The following is a 14,220-nucleotide window of genomic DNA, read 5'->3' as shown; positions in this document are numbered from 1 at the left end:
CAAAATCATTACTGGGACTAATACAAGGTAAAGATTTCACCAGAGTATAACTATTTGTCATGGACCTAATATACATTAAAATTCTACCTAATGCTCAATTATGAACAGTCTTTACAAAATACCAATGTGTAAACTACAAAAATAATTATTTTAAGTCATTTTAAGAGACCTGTGATAGAGAACAATTAAAAAATAATTATGCTATGGGTATGATAGTGTACCTATGTGATCCCAGCTTTTGGGAGGCAGAGGCAGGAGAATCCTGAGCTAGAGGCTGGCCTGGGCTAAAAAGAGAGACCCTCCTCGGTAAAAAATTTTAATCACACAGCATAATTCCAATGTGTAGAGACCTTGAACCTATAGGATTAGGGTTCAGGAGAACAGTTGATAGTATCAAAACCTATTGTAACTAAGAAACTAACATTAGTCATCTGTCTTGCTCAAGAGCCCACAGTTACAGGAACCTTTTCACTCTAGATGAATAGGCAATGTTTCTACTGAGCAACAGGGACTATACCAAGCAAACTATGTTCTGCCTAGATTCAGATATTTCTTAATAAAAATTAAAGCATTTAGATAAACAACTGATAATTATTCTAAAGTTAACAACTTCACAGATCTATTCAATGGGGAATCTGTGCTCAATTATATAAGGAGAACCTTAAAAATCAAATAAATGGGAAGGGAAGTTTTAAAACAATATATTCCATTGGAAATAAATATAAATCACAGTTAGCAGTAAGCCTCAACATTTAAAAGCCACTGAAGTTAAGCAAGCTATTCTCATGAAATGTCAGACTACCAAATGAAATCTTCGAAGATCTATACAGTCTAAAATTGCAACTATCATATCAATTTAACTAGTTTTAAAGACTGAATATTTCAACCTATAAAGTCTGCTTTGGTAAATCCCAAGACTGTGAGAGTTTCTACACTGCAGGAGAAGGAACAAAGAGGAAACAGGACACCCTGTGAAACATTACAGAAATTAGTAACTATAATTATAAATGAGTAATCTCAAATTATTCATTTTAAGAACTATCTCCCTGAACTCTTTTTCACAATAATAATAGTTAAAATTAAACTAGCACCTGACTTAACAAAGGATGTTGAAACAAGAGTACTCAGGCAAACCCTGTTTCTCTCACATTCACGTTCCTATAGCAAACAGGACAGAGAAAGGAGGAAAGGGGGGAACTTCAAAACACAGGAAAATGCCCTAGATGCCCAGGGGGAAAACCGTAAGCAGGAACAGTAGCATCAAAACAGAACTGAATTCATTCAACATGGAGACTCTTTTAAAGACGCCGCTGGGGTAATCAGTTGGTAAGTATTAAGTCTACGCCCTTTCCTAGTCCTAATAAGCTACAAAGAGTCCCTTTTAGGAACAAAGCTGAATGTATTGTGAGGGGGTGATGGCATAAAATTACTCAGCTTCTCATATTTCTCCAAGGTATACACCTAATTTTTCCACGGGCTTACTTTGTGCGGGCATTCTTGGTGATTAGTTAACTCAATACAGCAGGACTGAGATGCAAATGACTTATTCAGAGGAAAATGATTATGGGGAAATCTCTGAATTCCACATGATTGAACCTCTTATTCTAGGCTCATTTTTCAATTCTATCAAATACTATACAAACTTCATTCTCTTTGGAGACAAGAATGTGTCTCGGGTAATGTAATTTTAATATCCACACACCTGAGCAGTTCTCTAAAACAGAATCCCAAAGGGGGCAAAGCCCCTACACTATTACTAAATGACATGCAATTATACAATGGCTTCCCTTATCATGTCTTCTTAGCTTAAAATTTTTAATGTACAAATAATTAAGCCACATAAGAGCTCAATAATTATCAGTGCAGCAAAATACGCCTTTGAAGACAAGCTAAGATATGGTATCTAATACTTCTTCACAAATAACTCACTGTGTTAGAAAAAATCATGATCAAAATTGCATAAACTCATCGTTGTATTCACCTAAGGAAATGCAGCAGGATAAGCCCACAGTTCAGATTCCTTGCAGCACAGAACTGGAAGTTAGGAAGGAGGAGACATTTTCCTGCTCTTAGCATTGATCATGCTTACGGCATCTCAGTACGGCAAATCCTCTTCTGGCCACACATAGCTCACACCGGTCCTGACAAGCAAAATGTCACAGAACTGTGACTGTTGGGAACTGACTGGGTGTGTGGTGCTAAGAGCTTGGTGTCCTGGGTTGTGGATGTCCTCTCATCTACACTCCTCTCAAATAAATAGGGATCATTATTGGGAGCCAGTAAAAAGGTGCCATATTGTCTTCTCGCCCACACTTAGAAACTAGTCCCACAGATTAACAGACCTCCCAGTGCACTCTTCACCCTGACATCCACAAGCTGAACGTCATGACCTGTGAGCTAGCACGGTGGAAATAAGGACAGTACGCAAGTCCTCTCAAAGACCTGGAAATATGAAGAACCTGGAGCTTCTAGTGCCTTCCAATAAACAGCCTCTCAGATCTAAAGCAAACTGTCACCTCACCTGAACTCCCACAGAGTTCAAAAACAATGAAACCAAATTCCTATCTCTAAAGTACATGTTTATTCAAATCAAAAGAACCAAAATAAAAATAAGGATCAGCATTTGAAGATATATTATTCATGCTATCAAATAAAATTTGTAACTTTACTCAGCCTTTAAAAACATGACCTAAGGACATAGCTCAGTGGTAAAGTGCCTTCTAGCATGTGTAAACCCTGTGTCCCATCTCATGCCACAAAAGCATGAATCATGATCACCCAGCGTAGGTCCACCTACACCCCCATAAAACAATCTCTGTGGTGTGATACAATAATGGGTGATAGCTCACCTCTGCTTTATTAAGTACTCTGTGTGCAACCGCAGGTACATGCCTGACTGTGTGGGCAACATCTGCAGGTACACACCTATGTGCAACAAATCCAGGTACACACCTGACTGTGTGCAACAAATCCAGGTACACGCCTGACTGTGTGTGCAACAACTGCAGGTACACACCTGACTGTGTGTACAACAACTGCAGGTACACACCTGACTGTGCATGCAACAACTGCAGGTACACACCTAACTGTGTGTGCAACAAATCCAGGTACACACCTGACTGTGTGCAACAATTGCAGGTACACACCTGACTTGTGTGCAACAACTGCAGGTACACACCTGACTGTGTGTGCAACAATTCCAGGTACATACCTGACTGTGTGTACAACAACTGCAGGTATGCACCTGACTGTGTGTGCAACAACTGCAGGTACGCAAACTGACTGTGTGCAACAACTGCAGGTACGCAACTGACTGCCGTGCAACAACTGCAGGTACACACTGTGTGTGCAACAACTGCAAGCACACACCTGTGTGTGCAAACAACTGCAGGTACACACCTGACTGTGTGTGCAACAACTGCAAGTACACACCTGACTGCGTATGCAACAACTGCAGGTACATGCCTGACTCCATGTACAACTGCAGGTACACACCTGTACTTAGATTGCTCCCACTAAGAAACATAAACCTTAAGACTATGAAATGTGTAGGATTCTAGATACGCTTCTTAATATTCCTCTCAGCAGGGGGAGCTAGCACTCTCATCTTGAAGGTCTGAGCACACAGTATGGAAATTAATTTTTGATCCCAACTATAAAATTTAGAATGTTAGAATATCCTACTGAAAATCTCCACAAAAAAAGTCATTTCAGATTTGAATTTACCTTTGTCTTGAACTTCCTGAAGATAGCTGCAAAATAAAGAAAATAAACATTTAAATGTGGTTGAAAATCAAAGCAAGGTCTAATTAGTGGCAATAATTTAAATCTAAAATCTATATTATAATATACATCAAGAGAAAAAACTATTTCTATCCTGAAATGACAATTCCAAGAGGCTTAGGAATTTATAACACATACATTTAAAAGATTTAAGTATGAGAGACAATTTTTAAAAATCCAATAGTAGAACATATATCTTTAATATCTATATCACACTTATTTATTTAATGCAGTAACAATTTAAAGGATTTTCTTTTTCAAGGTCTGATGGGTAGTAAAATCCTAAAATATGTCCTCAGGCACTCAAAATAAACACAGCATTTTGCTAGCATACTTAAAAAAAAAAACATACAACTATAAACAAAAAGGGTTCTACATCTGTGTTTAAAACTAGTATAATGGAAACATTTCTGTCCTTTAAAAACACTTTACATTAATAAATCAGCATGTAAAATTTAACTCCATAACAAACATTAATTACAGAGTTATTTCCGAGTAAGAAATTAATAATAAAAGGTAAGTAACTTACATAGACTTCACATCTTTTATCTTCTTAATGAGAGATTCTCTCTTTTCCTTTGCCTTCTTGGATAAATTTTCCCCTTTCAGTGTGTCTGCTACAAATGTTTCAACATCTAAACCATGAATATTAAAAAAAGGATACAAATTATAGAAAAGAACCATTTTTGTGAAGACAAATAGGTCAAAGATTATTTCTGCACTTAAGTGTTAATATCTGTGCAATCTGTGGTAATTATTTATCAGTCCAAAGCATAACAGTTGAAGTATGTTTCAAAAACTAAGTTGAACAAATCTGCTCACCACTAAGCTAATAAAATCTGTATATTCAACTGATGCTTAGCACAGCAAATGCTATTTGGATGTATGCCATCATTAAACTAGGAAGAAGCACACAAGCTTTAATAAACTATGGTGCCCTATGAAACAAATTCTCTTTTTCTATAAAGCAAGTGGAAAGTGTTTATGCATGTGCTACTGTTGTTTTATAATTAAGTTGCTATAAGAGCAAGTCATTTGCAATATTTTATAAAGAGAAGCTAAAATCTCTGCAAGAGTGTGGTTTGTTTGTGTTTTTCTTTCAGTATAATCCACTTTCAGGAACCATACTATCTAAGACTTAAAAGGAAAAAATAAATCCTTTTTTTTCTAGCCAGATTCCCAAACCATACCCTGCCCCCCTTGTGCTGGCCACCCCAAAAGTTCAAAAACGACAACCAGCTATGTGGTTATGTGAGCCCTTGCTTCCCACCTTGCTTTTAGTTACCTGGAATACTATTTAAATAAAGAAGTGAAAAATGAGTTCTTCTATTATTTAAAATTGTAGTGTCTAGGAAATAGATTTCTATGGCTTCATACAATGTTTTCCACAGTCTCTTCTGAAATTGTAGTAAACTCCTAAATATCTGGTTGGCTAATTCTCTCGCCTGTAAAGTCCAAGAATTTGCTGGTTGATTCCAAGATGTCCATTCTTATTGTTCATGAAATATTGGATAGCTTACACATATTTTATTTTCACAATTTCATGGCTCACTTTAAAATATCTCTTAAAGAATTACATTAAAATTTTAAACATGACTACAAATCACCCACATTTCATACTGGAAAGATGTGTATCTTCTTTTTAATCTAACTACTTGTCTCTTAATTTACGTTGGTAAAAAGATCAAAACATAATATTACACATAAATAATGAAAAGTGCAATAATCTCAACTGTATTTATAATGAACCCTAAAAAACTTAATATATACAACAGAATGCAATCAATTTTTAAATTCTTGACTACAAAAAGTATTTGCTCCAATGAGGAATATGGATTAAGCTGTTATAGATTTATAAAAGCGCATAATTTTTGCTAAACCAATAAATACAAGAGGAAAAATAAAATTAAAACACAAAACAATCTCTTAACTTCTAGTTTGAAGCCCAATAACAACAAATATGTTAAAAAGTTAAGTAACAAGATGAAATGAAAACAAAATGTCCTGGCTCCTCTTTCCTGTGGCCCCTAAATTAAGGAGTAAACAGGCATCGTGAGAAGTCAGTGAACGTAGGACAATTCCTCAAGTGGGTTCAAAACAGTAAAACTTGAAGCAACAGCTTCCACCCACAGGAGCAAGTCTCCTTTGGACAAGCAAACTTTAGCTGAAGGAAAAGATCCTTGGCTTCCCTAGTATCCACACAGTGCCTGTTTTTAAAAGGCGGACCAAGGGACATCAGGCTTCTGCTGCTAGCTCTCCCAAACTCTCCCTGTACTTGCAGGACTCAGGGACACATAGACCGGTGAACAGTCAGTCTGCTTAATGTTATTTTCACTCAGTGTTTGTCTTTAATTCCCTCTCCCACGACTATTTAATTGCCTATTTTACATTTTCATTATGCAATCCCAGCTAAAACAAACAGGATCTATTTTCTATCTCCGGAAGCAATAACAGAACGAATTACTGCCCGAGTTATTTCTTTAAAAGGTCATTTCGGTTTTCTAAAAATTCAGAAAACAACAACAAGAAGGCTACATGCTCTATGCGCTGTTTCCTAAAAACTTCCCCAATATGTTTTGAAGATGAGAACCCAAGCCTCTATTTTGAGAAAACATTATTAGGAAAAATTCGTATTTCTCGAGAGGAGGACTGAGTATGGAAAGCATCTATACTTCTAGAATAGTCTTTTTAATGAACTTATTCCCAAGCTTTTTCCTAGAAAAATACTTAAAAGCACTTAGAAGGATTTTCCAGACATTTTGGCTTTTTTTTTTTTTTTATAATTCTCCTAAGAAATGCAGAGAAGAAACTGCTTTGTTTGTGGTAGTGTTTAACAAGAACTGTGCTGGGAAAGGCTCCAGTAATCTGGTTTATTGGTTGCCCACAGACTTGGTTAGTATTTAAGCTTTTGAAGTCTAGGGTGCTTCTTAAAATATACACCGCTTCAGAACTAGCCGGTGGAATACGCTAGTCTGTCCTGGCAGCGATAGCGATGCAGCACAGTTCGCCGACTTTGCTCCCCGGCGCTTTAGCTAGCTCCGGAACAGGGGCCAGGACCATGATGACCTGGGGTGCCCCAACCCTGCCTCTAGAAACCAGCCCAAACCTAGCCAGCCTTAAACCTCGAGGTTCTTGTCCACGTAGCTGGGAACGGAGAGCTGGGTGCAGAATGCTAAGCTTGGAGCGGTCACACCAGACAAATGGGGCTGGATCTGCGGCTTTGTACCTCAAAGCCAGGTAATATTTCAAAAGCCAGCAATAAAACTCTTGGGTAAATCAAGCGCTCCTCTGGCTGGTTGAAAAAGAGATTTGAAGCTTTTTATTGTGCTCTAAATAGCCCTGCAAATGGTAAAGTAGCCAGCCGCGGTGAGCTAGCAAGCCGCTGTGGCCCTCTTTTACCTTCCTTTAGGGGTCGAGTCCTTCTGTTCATATGTAGATTTCGCGGACTCCTTTCGGCCAGTAATTCGGGGAAATGTGGTAATTTGACTACAAGAAAAGGTCAGCCTGCGCAGACTGGCCACTGGACCCGGGATTGAGGTTTTATTTTACCCACGGGCGCCAGCCACGGAAAAGCAGGATGGGAGAGGCTACTGGCTCCTTCTAATACAGCCTTAGAAAGAAGGTGCCACCTATGCAACAGATCCTATAGTCCCCCAATCTCTTCTTATTCTCCAGCAGCCTCGAGGTCTGCAGGTCATCACAGCCTGCTTCGAACAGCAGAATCTCCCCCATTTCCATGGGCCTCCAACCGCAAGCTAGCTACGGGAAAAGGTTATCCTAGTGAAAGTAAACGTGGTGGTATGTTTGCTCCTGTTACACCTTAGCGTTGTCGAGAGTAAGCCTTCCAGTGGGAACAGCTGTGAAGATGGGGCAAGGCAGCTGGAAGATCAGATTTACAACTGCTTTGTACATAAATGTTAAGGTCTGAAAACAAAATTAAAAGATGACGTGTTCTGGCTCAACAATCCTAAGCAGTTAAGTCAGAAGCCACTCAGGAGACATCTGACCCCTGAGAGGCAAGCACTTAACACCCTACCCACTCAATGATACTTCCATTTTCCTTTTTGTTTTCTTTTTCTTTGTACATATGAACTCCTAGAAAAACTGCCACCCTGTCTTCCTCTAGAGTGAGGACAGAGAGACAGGGATATCTCTCTCTCTCTCTCTCTCTCTCTCCCTCCCTCCCTCCCTCCCTCCCTCCCTCCCTCTCTCTCTCTCACACACACACACATACACACACACACACACACACACACACACACCAATGGTTTCTACCAACTTCCATGGAGATTCAAATAGGCAAAAAAGGTATAAGAACAAAACTCTTCCAGTGATAAACTCCTCCAGGAGGCAGTGAGAGTTCAGCACCTGCGCTCAGCATCCCTCCACCATCTACAGAAAACCCTAGAACAAGACCTGCAGCCTGGAGGTGGTAAAGGCCCTCCTCTCTCCACCTAGCACACACATACCACTTCTGGATGGCCTGAATCTGCCTAAAGGAGAAAGCAAGGACTGGGATGACTCCACCACTATTTGCTAAGTCCAAAACCAATAAAATAGCTGCACAAACCAATCCTGGCACCCCAAATGGCTTTACTACTTAATTCCACATGTTTTCCTACCTTATGGTGTGAACCAGACTTTTGTGTTCTTTGAGCTGTCTGTCACCCAACTTAATGCCTTAACGTAAAATCTACACTTTCAGCTGCCATCAGAACAGAACCACACTTTCTTTCCTGTTAAAACAGGGTGGACTGGCCAAACAGCTACCAGGGAAAATATAACAATCAATTAAACTGGGCACATGCAGATTAATGGAGCCAAATACTCAAAGTTGGAAACTGGCTAATTGAAAAGTTATTGATTGCTTTAGTCAATGCCTTCCCCTGGATTACCTTGCACTTTCCACATTACAGCTGAACTGCGGGCTTTTTAAACATGAAAAGAGACATGAAGGAGCACAGACCACCGAGTGCAACAGCTGAAACGTTATCTGAGTTTTATAATCCAATCAGCTACAAAATTCTCAAAACTGGCTTTACAAGCTAAATGGTTTATTTTGATAAAAAGCTGAGCTGTTGAAAGATAAGCCTGGCCATCTTTCAACCTATTTAGATTGATCTAATCAAAATCTTTTCACCACACATTTTCAAAGAAGCCACAGTGAGTAACACATTAGTCTGAGATTTACACTGTATCCACCCACTGTTGGGTCGCATCCACTGTAATGTGTTCAGAATGTGATTGAAAAAGAAATGTAAACTCAGTGGAATGAAAAGAGATAGACTTGGCTTTAATTGAAAAAGACAAACTAAATGAGTAATGAGTATATAAAACCTAGCCTATGCCACTTTTATCACCCATATACGACACTTAATGTTCAATTCATGAGAGACAACTGAACTGTGCTTCAAGTCACCAGAGGCTTTCCTTGCTCTGGCAGCCCTGCCTTCTCTCTGCAAGTACATCAAGGCGAACATCAGCTGAGATAAACATACTTGGAAATCTTACAGTCTGCTCACTTTTTTTTTTTTAGTAAATTTAGAGGTTTTGAAAGGAACAAATGCTGATTAAGATTAGATTAGCTAATTACATGAGCATAACATCAAGAGCCTTACTTAGTAATCCAAGGCGAAAACACTTTCAGTGGAAAGCCATGTCGAAATAGCCCCCCAGCAAGAAAAAGAAGGCATGTTACTCTTAAGATAAATAGATAAATAAATTTCCTAACGCTACATCTTCGCTTACTGATACTATTTGAGCCAGACAAAATTTCTATAAACTTCTGGTCCCTTGATATGCAAACTCATATCCCTGTTTGTAGAAGAAAGTATCTTAGAGATGCCATAGGCTGATTTCATTTTCAGATCCAATGTTCTCTTAGCAACTTTATTCTCATTAGGTTCTGCTGCCAAGATGGGGCAGGCTTGTTCTTGCTCTGTTGGACAATCCAGGTACTAAGAAGCAGGTGACGACTGGGGACTCAGTAGGTGGCACTCTTCCCTTTGCATACTCAGCCAATGCTCCAGAAGAAATACCAGATATACCATAAATAATTCCCATATGGGAAATAAAACCAAAATGTTGACCAAATTATAAACAGGAATTGGAAGGGTGAGAAACAAACCATACTGTACTTGGCATTGAAAACATCCTACCTCGGTTTCAATTGAATTGCATTCTTAATCAAGTGCCCCTGAAGGGATTATTGATTACACTGTGTGAAGGTTTAAAAAGAAAAATATAGTTCTGGAAATCCCAACGGGGGGGAAAGGCAATATTTCTAATCAAAACTGCCATCTGAACAAAATCTCAAGGTCACTTTGCTAAAACCATATAGTCACTTTGTTACAGTTTGTTCGATTTGATTCTAACTTTTTGGCGCAAAACTGATAGCTATTTTCCTCTAATATTAGTTTTAATTTCTTAAGAAGAAGGTAACACACCCTTCTAGCTTTCCTTTTAAAACACGTGCTGTGATGTGAACGGATGAGGAGTCCGAATATCCGACTGCAAACTCTGGCAAGCCCACATTTAAAGGGTAATTAGACAAATGAGAGCAGCAGGCAGCACTCCCAGAGCTGCTCACCTTCTCGCCTGCCAGGGGAGAACCCACATAAATCAAGACCGTTCTTGCTATTAGTCCTAGTCAAAATATTTGGGTATGGGGTAAGATTAAACGGCCAAAGAATTGGGGCTATCCTTTGGTTTTAATTATCCAAGATAAACCTGTTCTTCCATTGTTGGGGAGGGGGAATCAAGATTGATTCAACAAGGTGTTATATAAACTGTTCTAAAAAGAATAATTTAACACTTCTTATTTTCAAAAATATAGGCCTTCGCTTTTTAGTATATTGATACTATAGAAACTATAACTGTCCAAACTATGTTGTCATTTTTCAAGAATATTACTGTGAGTAGGAGTAGGTAACTTTAGTTTTGCATTTCCATACAGTGTTTTGAAAAAGGAAAAGAATGAGGAGGGGACAATATTGAGATGGCAGCCTAAAATTATGATCCAAAAGCAAAACGATGGACAAAGAAAAGACATGATTACAAAAAATACGTTTGAGCACCCATCTCCATATAGCGAACACTTAATACGTGTGACATATGATGACTTGAATAATCAGCGTACAGAACATAGAATGAAAGCCATTTTTCTCTCTTCTGAAAGCAGGGGATTTTAAATTCCTGTAAAGGTTGGTTCCTTATCTAATTCACACTGTGCCACAAATTTTTAAGAGCCCTAACTACTCATAAGTACCAGGAACAGCATCTCATCTTCAGTTTAAATAAGAATGCACTAAGTAAGCCAGCAATCTCTCTAAAATCCAATCAATTAAAACACTGTGCTCTAATTTTACAATTCTATATTTAATCATGTGTTATCACCCAAAACACTTGAGTGATGAAACCATCAACGTGCATCCCAATAAGATTCAAGGGTGAGATAACTATGTAGAGCATCTAGTCTAAAGATGATAATTAACATAAAATCTCGACAATCATCTGTTGAATACATAAAGTTGTTTAACGCCATGAAGAAGGCTAGCTCACTTGTTTAATTCCTTTACTATGCACTGCACTGATGCATAAGCTAAAACAGCTTCTAAAAATAAAATGGAATGCAAACCTATAATCTGCAAACATTTATTGTCTTAATATTTATTTTAATCCATCATGCATTTTATAAAAAGTGAATTTCAAAAACTGTGCTTGTACAACCTCTAACTTAAAAGATGGTAAAATACACAGAAAGTTTAGCATTAGCAGATAAATGTGTAATTCTGAGCTTTGATTGGCATGATACAAGAGAAAGCCACAGAAAGTACTTTGCAATCTATTAGTGTCAGAGAATGATGAGTCTCATAGCCCACATATCATACACACCAGAAGTATAGCTGTGGATCCATGGATAACTTGCTACTAAGGGAGCTGTCGAATTTTAAAAGCTAAACAGAGTTTGTTTTTTATTAAAAATAGACTTAGAATAACCTGAAAACAAAGACGTTTCTGGAATAAAAACATTTTTCTGACCTAGTTAATTAAGACTCTTTTGTAAACATGCAATTCCAGCATTGGACACCCCCCCTAAAGTTAACTATAATGAAACAAAACTGTCCTATAAGTGCTCATATAATGGAATAAACGCTTCCTTATATCACCATCTACAGGTCTTTCACCGCTTCTCTTAGTGAATGACTCTCGTTAATGACAAGAAGCATTTCTCAGAATGACATAGTATATCATCACCCTGCATCACGTTCAAACACAAGTCTGCATCCATACATGTATTTGCATTTTTCGATCATATTCATGACACACACAACCCAACAAGGTTTTACGATGTTAGCTCTCACAGTGTTGCAAAAGTAACATTATTTCAATTATTACATTTTAGATGACCTTGTTTCTTGATATTTAAAATACACAACGTACAACATAAGCATCTAGGAGAAACTTTTTAATCCAGTTATCCATGAGCGTCGGAAGAAATATTTTAGAAATAACCAAACTGAAACTATTCCAACTTCCAGAATCCTACAAGACAACGTATATGATGGCATCCAAGACCATCAGGATAGGCAAGTCTTATGCCACTCTGAAAAGAAGTATTTTCTACTTTGTGCAGGACTATAGAGCTTTTTCCTGATCCCTCAGGTGGGAAACAGGACCCCTCCGGACACCAGAGACCTAACAGGAGATTCACAATAGCATGAGGAACCACATCTCAGCTCCCCAAAGTTCCTATAAATGGGAATGTTAACGCGAAAAGGGGAAGATGAGGGTGCAAAGATGAAGTTCTTTCATCACATGATACAGGAAGTAGGACTTTGAAACACATCCTTCCCCTTTTTTCACTTAATAGTTTACTGAGGCTGAAGGCAGTGGCCATTTGAAAATCGGGCAGCCTTCAAAAAATGGAACCGTGTGACCTGCCTGCTCAAGAAAATGGGGGCTTGGGAAATAGCACATTTCCTGCCTCTTAACACCTGCGGCCCTACAGTCTCTTTGCTAACAGACGCACCCCTGCTGGCCGGCCACTCAGGGCTACAGCTAGGACATCTATCTTCGCAGTTCTCACACATGCGTTTAGCAACATTTGCTGTCCATATCCCCGGCCCTCACTTTTCGGTCTTTAGGAAACTCTAAACTCTCTGGCTCTGAAGGGAAGATCAGTACATTTTGGCATACACGCCCACTCCCTTCTCGTTCCGGCACCCAGACACCGCGATCCCCCTACTCGGCCCGCCCCCACGGCCCGCCGAAGGTGATGGCTGAGCGCTTCTGTCCCTGCCGGCTCGCCGTCCCGCGCCCCCGCCCCGGTGTTCACCGCCCCCTTCCCGCTCTTTACCTGCCAACAGGTTCCTAATTTCCTCAGGGAGCGGGCCGGGAGAGGAGGTGCTGCTGGGGTTGGGCATGGTTGTGACTTGGGATCTAGACTCGTCTGGCCGTACCGGGTTGAGCACGCGGGGGCTTCCGAGCCAGGACACCGGCCAGGCCGACACTCACAACAAGGAAGTGACCGGCTCTCCAGCCAGCGGTCGATGACGCCGGGCCCTGCCCCCGCCCGGGAGAATGGGGCGGGGCCGTGGGCGAGGGGGCGGGAAGAACGACCTTGGAGCCCGACTTGCGCTTGCGTAGCCCTTGCTTTCAGAGCGTCCGAAGAAAGCGCCTCCAGGCAGGCCACGCCCACAACACCTCCGGGCAGGCCACACCCACGCATAGAAGGAGCTGGAGGCGGGGCCGCAGAGGAAAGAGAGCGGATTGGAGCCGGGTCACCTGACCGGCGCCTTGAAGTGCGTCCGCGCCATTTTTGGTACTGGTGCCGTAGCCACACCTCACTCTTTCCCCAGGATCCGGAAAATAACGTCTCCGCAATGCCTACACGTTTCCTGTTAGAGGACGTCTGATTAGTGCTCGTCCCTACCAAGGTTTAACCCCCTCATCTGGTAACCCACCAGGAAGTATCCACACACCCCCACCCCCGCCACGCACTAGCATGGCTTTCTTTGTCCCCACTGATTGAAGGTAACAATATCACGTTTCCGCCAGTCCTTCCTGAGAAAACGGGCGAGCGTTCTGATTGGCCCTGACGTTACTTTTCTACCTAGTCTTGGAGTGACTGATTCCCTGGCTCTGACAGAAGTTGTTGACATTATCCTTTTGGGGGCGGGGACCGGAAAGCTAAATTGGTGTTACCAGTAATCTACCTGTATCGCTGCCCACCTATAAGTATTTTATAATCTCTAGTAGTGATTATAAAAATAAATACATAAAATCTGTTTAATTTAGTCAGCAAAGACTGAGCCTTCTGTCCTTAAATTTTACAGTTTTACTCTAAAACTCAAAAACAAGTTCTGGCCTTGAACTCAGGGATCTGCCTCACCTGCTGGGATTAAAGGTGTGTACTACTCTGCTCAGCTTTTTTTC

The 14,220-nt window shown here is 40.2% G+C and overlaps 1 protein-coding gene across 1 annotated transcript in view; it reads right to left on the bottom strand.

Annotated features, from left to right (window-relative positions):
* Skap2 (src kinase associated phosphoprotein 2) overlaps nucleotides 1-13,259 on the bottom strand; it is a 160,314-nt gene extending 147,055 nt beyond the window's left edge. The window contains exons 1-3 of the mRNA XM_038320137.1: nucleotides 13,142-13,259; nucleotides 4,313-4,418; nucleotides 3,727-3,752 (exon numbers count right to left, since the gene is read on the bottom strand). Of these exons, the coding sequence (XP_038176065.1) occupies nucleotides 3,727-3,752; nucleotides 4,313-4,418; nucleotides 13,142-13,208 (199 nt within the window). The 5' untranslated portion in view covers nucleotides 13,209-13,259. The remainder of the gene's footprint in view (nucleotides 1-3,726; nucleotides 3,753-4,312; nucleotides 4,419-13,141) is intronic.
* Between the last annotated feature and the right edge of the window lie 961 nt (nucleotides 13,260-14,220).

The sequence above is a fragment of the Arvicola amphibius genome, chromosome 2, assembly GCF_903992535.2.
Source record: "Arvicola amphibius chromosome 2, mArvAmp1.2, whole genome shotgun sequence".
NCBI classification, from domain to species: Eukaryota; Metazoa; Chordata; class Mammalia; order Rodentia; family Cricetidae; genus Arvicola; species Arvicola amphibius.
This window is presented reverse-complemented; position numbering and strand designations above follow the sequence as displayed.